This window comes from Mastigoproctus giganteus, chromosome 10 (assembly GCF_048544385.1).
Source record: "Mastigoproctus giganteus isolate SK-2022 chromosome 10, ASM4854438v1, whole genome shotgun sequence".
Taxonomy (NCBI): domain Eukaryota; kingdom Metazoa; phylum Arthropoda; class Arachnida; order Uropygi; family Thelyphonidae; genus Mastigoproctus; species Mastigoproctus giganteus.
In genome coordinates this window covers 112,647,497-112,659,954 of record NC_143584.1, presented here as the reverse complement: position 1 = coordinate 112,659,954, position 12,458 = coordinate 112,647,497, and the positions used below count along the sequence as shown (strand labels likewise).

The window sequence follows — 12,458 nt, the reverse complement described above, 5'->3', positions numbered from 1 at the left end:
GAGATTCTTTAATGGTAATATATTTGTTGAAGATTTGCTGGGACTAATAGCTCTACATGAACAGACAACAGGAGAAATAATCTGTTATTAAGTTTTAAAATGATTAACTTCCAATGCATTTAGAACTGAAGATGTGCTTTCCATTACAACAGATTGAGCTCCAGCTATAATAGGTGAAAGCACTGGGCTTGTTGGCAGACTTAAAGAAACAAAACACAGTCTTATTTCTTATCACTGTATTACACACTGAGTGATCACTGAATTATGACCACCTACGTAATACTTCGTAGGTCCTCCTTTTGCCCTCAGTACAACAGCTATTGATTCACCAAGATGTCAGAAGCGTTTAGGAGGTGTGGCCAGCCAAGCTGTGTGTAATGCAGTCAACAATGCAGGTATGGAGGTGATTGGTGTATCCAGATGCCTGATATGTCTTTCCATAGTGTACAACAAATGCACTATGGATATTATATCCAGGGAGTTCGGAGGCCAATCGATATGCTGGAAGTCAGAACTGTGTTCCTAAAACCATTCCTGCACAAGTGCCCGATGGCTTGGTGCATTGTCATCTTGGAAGACACCATCGCAATTCAGGGAAAAGTGTAACATAGCAGGATGTACACAGTCAGCAAGCAGTTGACATTTCAAATTACTAAATCTTTGCCAAGGAATACCAGAGTAGACATATGAACAAGTTCCACCTTTGAAATGAAAGGAATACAGTGAATAATTAGGAGAACTGAGACACAGTAGGTTTTTGATCTAAACATTTCCTTATAATATGGCTGTGCTATATCCAACTATCCTACATAGGATTCCAGAATTTTCATATACAATATCTTACAAATTTAATTTACAGCTAATTGAGAAGACTGTGTCTGCTTTCACCAAGTAATATCTGATAACAATCCCAAGTGTGAAGTGTTTCTTTTCCATTTTATCTATATGCTATTATTTTAAAATGCAGATGATGCGAAATGTAAGTATGTCTTAGTCTTTATGACCAGCCAGATTCATTCAGTATGAATAAGTCTTCTAGAACTGAAATCAAATTGATTCTTTAATCCCAGTTTGAAATTGCAGCAATTCTCAAAGTTTTGCTAGGCCCTGATGTTCGTGCTATGCAGTCCAACACTATTGTTATATAAATGGAATTTTAAAACACTAATTTTTATTCAAGAGCTTGCACAAACATTTAATTATAGTTTTCCTGCATGTTTATAATAAAAACAATTCATATTATATCTTTCTTTCAGCATGCAGTCTTTCTACCAAGAACAAGAAAACAAGAAGAGGTCAGTAAAATTTAAAAAGACTTTAAAAAGCCATATAAATCAGCTAAAAGACATTCCCTTAATTTAGTGGCTAGCATATTCTATATATTATTGTATCATGTAATACTAATAGTGAATGTAGGCTGTGATTGATTTTAATTTTATATTATATTTCTGTGTCTGTTTTAAATTACTGAAAACATTAAGGCTGAAGATACGTGATTTTCTTGGAGGTTAGCTGTGTAACTGCCCATTATCCTGACCACTGAAATCCAATCTGTGATTGTCATGAGCTCAATGATACCATTAACCAAGATAAATGATTGTTAGCAATAAATTACTTGAAATTGGCATGTAGAATAATTTAAATAAAATGTTAATGATCTTTCCAGGTAAGATAACTTGCATTTAAAAGTCTTTCCTGATTAGGAAAGTCTGTTTATTTATCCTGGGAAAGTTGAATAAAACTAGTTTATTTTTGCTGTATTAATTTGGAGCATATAATCTAATTTCAAATCTTAGTTATTTGCAATAAACAAAAAATAAAGTAAAACTTGTCCCCAAGACAAATAGAATAGTGACTTGCAGTTGCATAGTGAACATATTAGCATTTTAAAATGAAAATTTGAACCCTGTTAGCATTAGTAGTGGAATATGATGCAAGAAAGCAAGCTGTTTGTCTAGTTCTTCCTTGAATTTATTTAAGCTATCAGCTTCCACAACAACAAATGGAAGTTTGTTCCAGCAATCAACCACTCACTGGCTAAAAGCAATTTCTGCACATCTGTCCTTCATCAGATTGAATTTATGCCCCATCAGCATTAAGCTTGCTCAAACCATTCAAGGCCTTAAACACCTTAATCGGATCACTTCACATGTGCCTAGTCTCCAGATGCTGCAATTTGCAGAACTGAAGCATTTCTCGGTAAGAGCACTCCTTTGTTCCCCTCACCAATCTCGTTTGCCCTTCTCCGACAAACGAGATTTGTGAGGGGAACAAAGGGAAACTCATTCCAGCAGCTCTACATCTTTCCTAAAATGAGGCCTCCAGACCTGTATACAATACTCCTGACAGTTACCTTATACAAAGAGATAATCACCTCCATATCCCAGCTAGCAAAATTTCTGTACAGTAATACCCCAAAGTTACGCAATAGGTGGGTCTGACGAAAATCGCTTAAGTGGGGCTGACGAAAAGTCGAATTCGTGTAAGTCGAGGTACAATTTTGCATATAAATACATATAAATTTTGTTTAATTGGGACCAAGGACTAACGAAAACACTAGTTTAGAAGAAAAATATTTAATAAAATTGCAGTTATTTATACATATTAATACAAATTATGTATTAAAAAATAAATGAGTTACGTAAAAAAGTTATTTCGATGTCGATGGCTTCGTAAAATCTAACAAATTTGTCTGATGACACAGCGCCTTCTTTTTTTCACGCAGAATTTCTTCATAGCAAGCTAATAATTTTTTATTCCTTGCTTTGTAGCTATAACGCGTTCTTCGTTGGGGTCTGTTTTCTAAAATTTTTAAGCCCTTTTCAATTGAGCTGAGACCTTCTGTCAAGCTTGCAATTGTCACGTGCTTTTCTGGTGGAACTAGGTCTGAAGTGTCGGATAATTCAGTGACGTTTTGCTCACGCATCTCTATGAGCTAATTCATTGTCAGCTCCTCGCTATGTGAATCCAACAGCTCATTGACATCATCACCATTGACTTCCAAATCTAATTGCCTGGCAAGATTAACAACTTCTTCTATCATATGAGCGACATGATCAGTTTCTGGTGTTGTTTTCATCTCGTTTTTGAAAAAAAAATGGACAAAGTTTCTTCCAGACACCATTCAATGTTTTTTAGTGAATTTCATCCCAAGATTCTTCAATGATTCTTACAGCATCTAAAACATTGAATTGTTTCCAAAAGTCTTTAACAGATATCTTACTATTTTGTCTCATAGCTTCATTCAGACTTGCAAATGAACACCTCGTGTAGTAGGCCTTGAATGTTTTGATGACTCCCTGGTCCATCGGTTGAAGCAAACTGGTTGTGTTTGGAGGCAAAAACACAACTTTCACACATCAGTCGAAATTAATTAGGGTGGCAGGAGGGTGACCGGGTGATTGTTAATAAGAAGGATCAATTTAAATGGAATCTGTTTAGACTTGCAATAACGTTCGACTTCGGGTATGAAGTGGTGACCAAACCAGTCCTCAAAAACGGAAGCTGTCACCCAAGCTTTATGATTTGACTTCCAAATCACTGGTAAGCTAATTTTAGATATATATTTTAAAACTCTTGGGTTTTCAGAGCGATATATTAAGAGAGGTTTTAACTTGCAGTCACCAGCTGCATTCCCACCAACCATCGTTGTCAATCGGTCTTTGGAAACCTTAAAGCCTGGAAAGTTTTTTTTTATTCGTGAAAACGAAGTAATTTCCGACAAAAGTCGAGCATGAATTTGAACGCACACATATAAAAATGACAGTTGGAATGCAAATTCTTGTATATGTGTGCAGCTCATGCGGCAGCAAAGTTGAATTTTGTTCATCTTTCGCTCTCACTCTCTGCCGTTGCACCATATATCGATAGCATATGAAAAAACAACCTTGAAGATAGTGGGCGGCAGTGTTGCCAAACGAAAAAAATCAGGAACCGCGTAAGTCAGGGTAGTGTAAGTCGAGGTATTACTGTATATCATTGACAAAACCCCATGAACTGTCCTGGCAGCCTGTCTGCACTGCTCAGAGAACTTCATATCTGACTGCAAAATTACCCGCAGGTCTTTTTCATTCTCCACTACTCTGAAGTCTGTACCATACAGTTGGTATGTTACTCTGAGGGTTACTGCCCACGTACAGTACTTTCCATTTGTCAGTGTTAAACTTCAGTTGCCACTTCTCAGCCCATCTGCATAACTTTTCTAGATTCTGTTTCAGTAGCATACTGTCACTGCTGTCATTAACAACCCTGCCAACCGTTGTATAATCCACAAACTTGGACATTAAGCCTGATATACCTTATTAATATCATTAATACCTCCCTTAAAGAATTGGGATATTGTGATCAGACTGATAAGAAGGTTCTTGACACTTCAGAATGGCCCAGAGCTTGTGTTTAGTAACAAAAGCCAAATTACTAGGAGACAAGTATCATATTTCAGTATTCTCAATGATTTTGAAGGAATAATTGTCAGAAAGTGATCATGCAGTTTTCATCTGGAAGATGAACAAAGATGTTGCAGTAGTTAAAAGTAAAGACACAGGTTTTAACTTCAGAAGAAGGGACTCTGACAGTTTAAGGCACTATATGATATCTGTGAACTGGGTGGATTGTTGTGGGATGGCAAATTCATTTGAATTATGGAATACTTTTAAAGCAAAAATCGCAAATGCCATGACCACATACATACCTTTAAGAAAATATTGCAGGAGGAGAGTACCAAAATGGATGACTACAGAGCTGGCTGGTCAAATAGAGCAAAAAAAAAAGATAACTTGGGACAGTTACAGAGTGGTTAAAAGTACCGAAGCCTGCAACAGGTTCAAGTTGATTTGCAATAGTACCACAAATAAGGTCGGGGGGGGCCAAGGCTGTGTTCAAGAAAGCATTGGCTAAGAAAGCAAAGAATGGGGACAAGCAATTTTTCGTGTATATGGATAAAAGGAAGAAAAAAGTGAATCAGATTCGACCCTTGTGCACTAGGTGTGGGTAAGCCTTAGAGAACCCAGCTGATTTTGCGGATGAATTGAACAGGTACTTTACATCTATCTTTACTGACAAAAGACCTGTCGTGTTGAGAAGAGGCTGTGTGAGTGAGGCTGAGCCATATGAAATTAATGATGTCATAATTACAGATGATTGTTTATTAGAAAAACTTTTGAGCATAAAAGCAAGCAATGTTCCCAAAGTTGATGGCATATATCCTGTTGTTTTGAGGGAGTGTATTGAACCATTGAGGTTAATTATGAGGACATCTTTAGACTTGGGGGGAAATTTCTTTGGATTGGAGAAGAGCCAATATATCACCACTACATAACAGTGGTTATAAAGTTATAAGTGATTATATCACCACTACATAACAATAGGTTCTAAAAGAGAAGCTGGTAACTACACACTGGTTAGTCTGACTTCAGTGATTAAGAGTGACATTTAGATAGATATGGCATTCTGAAGGACACATAACATGGCTTTATTAAGGGTAAATCATGCTTAACTGACTTTAGTAGGGCTATTTTGACATAGTTACTCATGAGCTGGATTTAGGGAATAAGTTTGATATATGGTAGAACCCGGATAATAGTTTTCCAAGGAACTGGAGGTTTAGAACTTCTTACGCAGGAAAATTTCTTAGAAGGGAAAGTGATCTAGGGGTATGAAATATTAACTACACAAATAAAAATGAAAAGATACCCATACATAAGTTAAAGATGATTTTTAAGTACTATTTTAGAATTTATAAATATTTTACTCTGCCTATGGGAAACTTTTTTTAAACTGAAGATTTCTAATTGCTTAACATTCTGCTATTGGTAAACTCATTACCAAGTTGGAAGAATGAGCTCCTGTTGAGTTTCAACATACCTTAAAAGGTCATAATTACAGTAAGACAGAGCAACAATCCACTAAGTAATTCAGAACTGTTCACAACCATCAGAACTTAATGCTTAACATGGTCTACGTATCCAATTATGGATATCGATGAAAACAATTGCAATATGTCACTTCCATTATATCAAAATGTTTCTACTAAAAAGGTTTTAGCACGAAAGCCTCAGACTACTGAAAATTCACTAATCAAACAAGTTAGTGCTTAGCATCATTTTAGTTCGTAGTGAACAACCGAAGTAGATGAAATGGCATCGTTTCTGTTATATCTCATATTGTGAATGCCTTCACAACAAGTTGCCCTGATATTGAACTACCTTGAATAAGCAAAACTTTGCCAATGGATTCGCGGCAAATACTACCACCCCATCACCCTTGAGTGGCAGTATCTGCCGAGAATAAGTAACAATTGTCTTCTACATTGGCAAAGCATTGCTTATTGGAGGTAGTGCAATATGAGATATAACAAAAATTATGCCATTTCACCTACTTCAGTGGTTTACTATGAACTAAAATTATGCTTGGCACTAACTTGTTTGATTACCAAATGTTTATAGTGTTTAATAGTTTTTAATTTTAAAAATAAATAATTTCTATATTTAAAAAACATTAAGTGGGAAAATGTCATTATTATAATACATTGTGTATTCTTTATCACAAACTTTTTATGCAGGAAAACTTTTTACCCAGGAAAGTAATACGTTACAACATATAGAGATAAAATTGGGACTTAAGAAACCAAACCTAGTACAGGATAAAACAATAAAACTTCTTATGCGGGAATTTCTTATCCGGGTTCTACTGTAGTTTATTTGGATTTTAGAAAGCCATTCGACTTGGTCTTTCATGAGAGGTTACTGTATAAGCTTGAACAGGTTGGGATTACTGGTAAGGTTCTAAGATGGATTGCTAGGTGGCTGCAGGGCAGATGGCAGAGGGTTGTGATTGATGAGTATTCCTCAGATCGGTGTAACGTCAGGAGTGAAGTCCCTCGAGGATCAGTTCTCAGACCACTGTTGTTTCTCGTTTTCATAAGTGACATTGACGAAAGGAGAGAAAGTGCTATGCCAAAATTTGCAGTGACTCCACCATGCCTCAGAGTTGTTAATGGTCAAAGAAGTGGCAGCTATGTTTTAATGCTACTAAATGCAAGGTCTTACACTTGGGGAATAGCAACCCACAAATAAATTATACATTTATTGGGGTTGAATTATAAACATTGGAGGAGAAAAGGAATCTGGGAGTTACAACACAGGCAGACATTTCTGAAAAGGGTAAACAGGCAGCCAGGAAAGCCCATGGTGTTCTATTGATGATTTATCGAATATTATCCTGTAGAGATCGGGATGTCATAATCCCACTGTTTAACGCAATTGTAAGACAACATTTGGAATACTGTTTTCTAGTGTGTGGAGACCTCATCTAAAAAAGAAGTGCATGTGTACTCTGTATGCACGAAAGATATTTTATGTGAAAATATCTTTGACGAAAATGTGAAATGGAAATGTTGCAAATTATGTCACTTCCTAAATGACATCAGTGCAGTCACTAAAGTTGATTCGGTAAGTAAGTAGAGGGCATGAGCCCGCTACTTACCAGTGGAAGGTCAAAGACGTTACCGATTTCAGCCTGTTTGAACTTGTTCTTTCCAAATGTCAGTAGCATCATCACTCATGTTTTCTTGTTCTATTTCTTCCTTCAATTTTCTGTTATGCTGTCACTTGATAGGTCACACGTTAAGTATATAAGTTACAACGACTGAACTCTTGGACTATTAATTCTTGCCTCTTGACTTTTAATTTCAACAGAGTTGAGCATGTCAATGCTTAATTTTCTTGTAATTTCAATGATGTCAAACTCAGGATACTCATTCATAATTTCAATAATTTTATGTTTTAAATTTCTAATCCCACGATTGGTCTTATTTATGTATTCAATGACATAAGCAGCACAAGAATATTCTTCCATGATGAATTGAATGTCCATGTTAGACTTTAAAATGCCAGACACAAAAGGATTGAAGGGATTATGCCATTTTTGATGAAATGCTTGTTTCAGAAAGACTTTTGGCCGAATAATACCAGCTCGAAGTAAATTGATATATATTCCGAATGAAGGCGATTTTCTTTAAAGAAGTGCACCATGTTAGTATATTCGTTGTCCTCTAGACAACGAACATTGTTTTCTGCTTTTGGCATGGGAATTGAAATCATTGTAGATTTTGATGGCATAAATGGAACTTCAAACGACAAACCTGTTTGTTGGTAGCTTGGATCCTTTTGTAACAGGTAAAAGTATGTTTGTGAGTTTGGAGTTTCATATTACCAGAGGCTTTTGCAGTAGAAATGGACATGAGCTTATTTACTTAGCTAGTGTTGTGTTCATATCATTTCCCATAGGTTCTTTAGGAGCATTATTAAGCCACAAAAGAATACGAGCTTGTGGACTGCCACGACGTTGATTTTCGATCTGTTTAAAATAGTTCACAATGTAATATTTTGAAATGGGCTGAAACGCTTAGACAAAAGTAAAGTTAAAATACAATCCACAAGTTTATTAAAATGAATCGCACATGTTATGGCATCTTCAATAACTAATGCCGCCATTTCCATAAAATGAAGAGCTTCTGCTTGCTCATCAAGGATATCCAAACCGTTACGTGTTAATTTGTATAAAATTTTTAGCAATTTAGGCCAATCAATTTCGTTTGCACTCAAAGTTAAGAAGAAAAACTCAAAGTACTCAAAGTTAAGAATGTAGATTTACCCAATTGTCTGATCATCGCAAATAGATCTCTTACGTTGTGTCTAGTAATAAGTTGAATTAGGAATCAATTTCAAAAATGCTAAATTGTTTTCAGTGCAGTTATTGACATATTGTCAAGATTGGATTTGTTCTTTGGTGAGCTTAGTGTCTTTTCTGACATATTTAAAAGCAACTGTTAATGAATCTTGAGTTCTTAGTCTCGTTATTTTCTGGTCATATAAAGAAGATGATAAAGCATCACTCCTCGCCGATCTGAATGATGAAGTTCGCTCAATGCCATCATAAACTTTTAAATTATCTGTAAACTCTCAATACTGACCAAGGTAAATGCTAGGAAAGGACAATTCTTTGGCATGTTCGTCAAAAAGTAAACTTTGTGGAACATTTCATCCACCAGGAACTATTCATAAATATTTGTCATCGCTCCACAAAAGAGTTTGTTGTTGAGTGACTAAACTTCTTCAATAGGTATAGCTTCACTCATTTCATCACGTGTAGGAGCATCATTGTGTTCCATGTTTTCATCGAAGAATACTTCATCAATCTCGATATCATACAGATGATACACAGGAATCGTAAGTAAAAATACTTTAACCAAACCCTTACATCTCGTTTACTAACCAAGCCGATTAAATAACTCAATTTGTGTATTTTTACATTTGATATGAACATTAACGCAATAATCATCATCTATTCTCCAAGGCAAATAATTGACCACCGAATTAACATTTACAGGGAACATTTATAATTTGGCCCAAAATTCCATATTGACCGAAACCATGTCTTAGTCTTCTAATTTATATGAATGATATATGAGGAGAAATGAGTCCTCGACTATTAAATCCAATTGAGGCAGATGAGATGGAATAGCAGGATAAATGAACCGTTTCTGTTCGAAAATGTTAGCATTAGCATTAGTAGAGGCATTTGATGCAAGAAAGCAAGCTTATGCAGCATCAGCCAAAAAAAAAAAAAAAAAAAAACACTTCCACTTCACCCCTCTGTTCGTCCAAAATACCTGTCCAGCTGAGCCTTCAACTCATTTAGGCTATCAACTTCCACGACAAGGGATGGAAGTCTGTTCCACCAACCAACCAACCAACCAACCACCCGCTGGCTAATGGCAAATTTCCGCACGTCTATCCTACATCTGTCTTTCCTCAATTTGAATTTATGCCTTCTCAGGTGATTATTCTGAGCAAGAGGAAGAATCCCATCAGCATTGAGCATGCTCAAACCATTCAAGGCTTTATACACCTCTATCAGATCACCTCGCCAGTGCCTAGTCTCCAGACACTGTAATTTGCAAAACTTAAGCCTTTCTTCGTAAGAGCACCCCTTTGTTCCATTCACTAATCTTGTTACCCTTCTCTGTACTCGTTCCAGCAGCTCTACATCCTTCTTGAAATGAGGCCTAAAGACCTGTATATAGTACTCTAGGTGTGGCCTGACCATTGTCTTATACAAGGGAATAATCACCTCCTTATCCCTGCTAGAAAAATTCTTGTATATCATTGACAATACACCATGAGCTACTCTTGCAGCCCATCTGCACTGCTCAGAGAACTTCATATCTGCCTGCACAACCACCCCCAGGTCCCTTTCATTCTCTACCACTGTCAGTGTAGTACCACAGAGTTGATACGTTGCTCTGGGGTTGCTGTTTTCCATATGTAGTACTTTACATTTGTCAATGTAAATGTTTGATTCCATTCAAACATTTGTCAATGTTGGAATGGAATCATTTTTGAGAGATGCTCGACAAGTATTACAAGCCTTCATAGCCTTTAAGTCTGCAGTTGGAAATTATAGGAGAAGTTACGGTTAACCTCCTGGACTGCAAAATTTTACATAGTTTTCGTATCATTATTGATTGCAGAGATCACAAACAGCTCTAAATGCATTTTTCAGGAATTGTCATTCAAATTCTTTATAGGAGTCACAGTCACGTTCGATGTTCTTGTAAGTGATTTCACGCTCGACCACTGTTGAAACCTGTGAAGGGTCTACAACAGGCGATTGAGCTGAAATATTTTGTTTCTTTTTGGATGATGCAATCAAAGCTGGTTGTTGCAGTATACTCTTCTAGCCAGTTCAGGAATCAATTTAAAATCCTCAGGTAATTCATTTGAACTCAAATCTTCTGGATCGAAATCATTAGGAAGTTCTTGAATATAATTTAATGATGTCGATGGTCCAGCTTCTTGATGAGAAGTTGATGTTGATAAAAATCTTGAAAAGCAGATTTTATTCAAGTCTGCATTTTTTTTTTTTTTTTTTTTTTTAATTCTCTTTATGTTTTTGAACTCGTTCCTTTTCGACGTGAGAGGCTTCTTTGGTGGTTTCAAAGCTTTTATTTTTGCATAATTTACTACCCCCTGCTTACTCTACAAAATTAACGTTAGTGACTGAGTTAGCGTCATTTAGGAAGTGATGGCATTTCCGTATCTTAGTATGAGCGATGCAACGTTTTATTCTCACACCAGCTATTTACTCTACCGAATCAACATTAGTGACTGAGTTAGCATCATTAGTGTCATTTAAGAAGTGACTTGGATTGCATCATTTCTGTAAGAAAATTTCATTACCAATTGGTTTTACTCCAGTGTTGCCATAGATGTTTTCACATCAAAAGACATTGAGCTTCTTGAAAGGGTCCAAAGATGGACAACTTGAATGGTGAGATTGGCAGAAGGATGATCGTATCAGGAAAGACTCCAATTATGTGAGCCACAGAGCTTAGGAACCAGGCACCTCAGAGGTGACCTGATTGAGATGGAATAGGTTTATAAGGCTCTGAGAGGGATTAGTAAAATGAATACAGGTGGAATTCCACTGTTCTAAAGAATGGATACCATTAATAAGCTAGTAGCAAGAGAATGCAACGTAGAACGAAAGAGTGGAGAAGATTGAGTGGTGAATGAGCTGGGCACTGAATAATAGAGTGAAATAGGAATGGAGATGAAAGGGAATGAATGTTAGTTTTGGTGAGAGTGACACAGTAAGGGAGCAAGAGAAAGTGAATGAGTGCTGTGGTAAATGTGAAGGAATGAATGTAATTGGCTGCATGAATTCACAGTTAAAAATAATTTATTTAGTTATACTAACACAATAATTTATTTAGCGATGCTAACACAATTTGATCTATATACTAACAATACCTGCACGTACACTGTACTCCTCCCTGGCCTGCAGTAATGCATCCAGGCATGCACTACAACTGAAAAATATTAGTAAGTTGGAGTGCCTGAGGAGGGTAGAGTGCAGAGCAGAAAGAAAGAACTGAATAAATGAGCTAAATGATGCTGGAAGAATAAATGAGAGTGTGATGTGAGTATGAAAGAACACAAAACACATACTATTAGATATAAGTAATTACTAACCAACTACTTATAGATAACTCTGTCATAATCCTAGTTATTAGATATTAGTAATTGAAAGAAAATGTAAGAAAAAAGCATAAAATAGAATGGAAGCTAAGTGTGAATGAAGAGTTGAGTGAATTAAATTGTCTCTGCCCCCCACCCAAATAGGATGATGGGATGGATGGCCCATTTGGCCCAATGCCCATCCTAGCAGACACCATGCCATGGTGCGGGATGCTGACACTGGCCAGTGTGGGATAGAGCACCAACACAGGCACTCCGACATAGGAATTCCTATGTTGGAGTGCCTGTGTTGGTTATCAACTTTAGCTCCTTATATGTGTCATTTTCTTTCTCTTTCTTCGTTGGCTCTTTTCTTTACATTTCATTATGACAAAGGTCAGGAATTGGCTAACCTTGAAATGTATCCATAAATAAAAA

General features: G+C 36.5%; 1 protein-coding gene across 7 annotated transcripts in view; it reads left to right on the top strand.

Moving 5' to 3' along the window:
* Window positions 1–12,458, top strand: part of LOC150079226 (lisH domain-containing protein ARMC9-like) — a 446,058-nt gene that overhangs the window by 349,033 nt on the left and 84,567 nt on the right. For all 7 annotated transcript variants that reach the window (XM_090383948.1, XM_090383946.1, XM_090383947.1 and 4 more), the window contains exon 21: window positions 1,257–1,295. In XM_090383948.1, coding sequence (XP_090240074.1) covers window positions 1,257–1,295 — 39 coding nt within the window. The remainder of the gene's footprint in view (window positions 1–1,256; window positions 1,296–12,458) is intronic.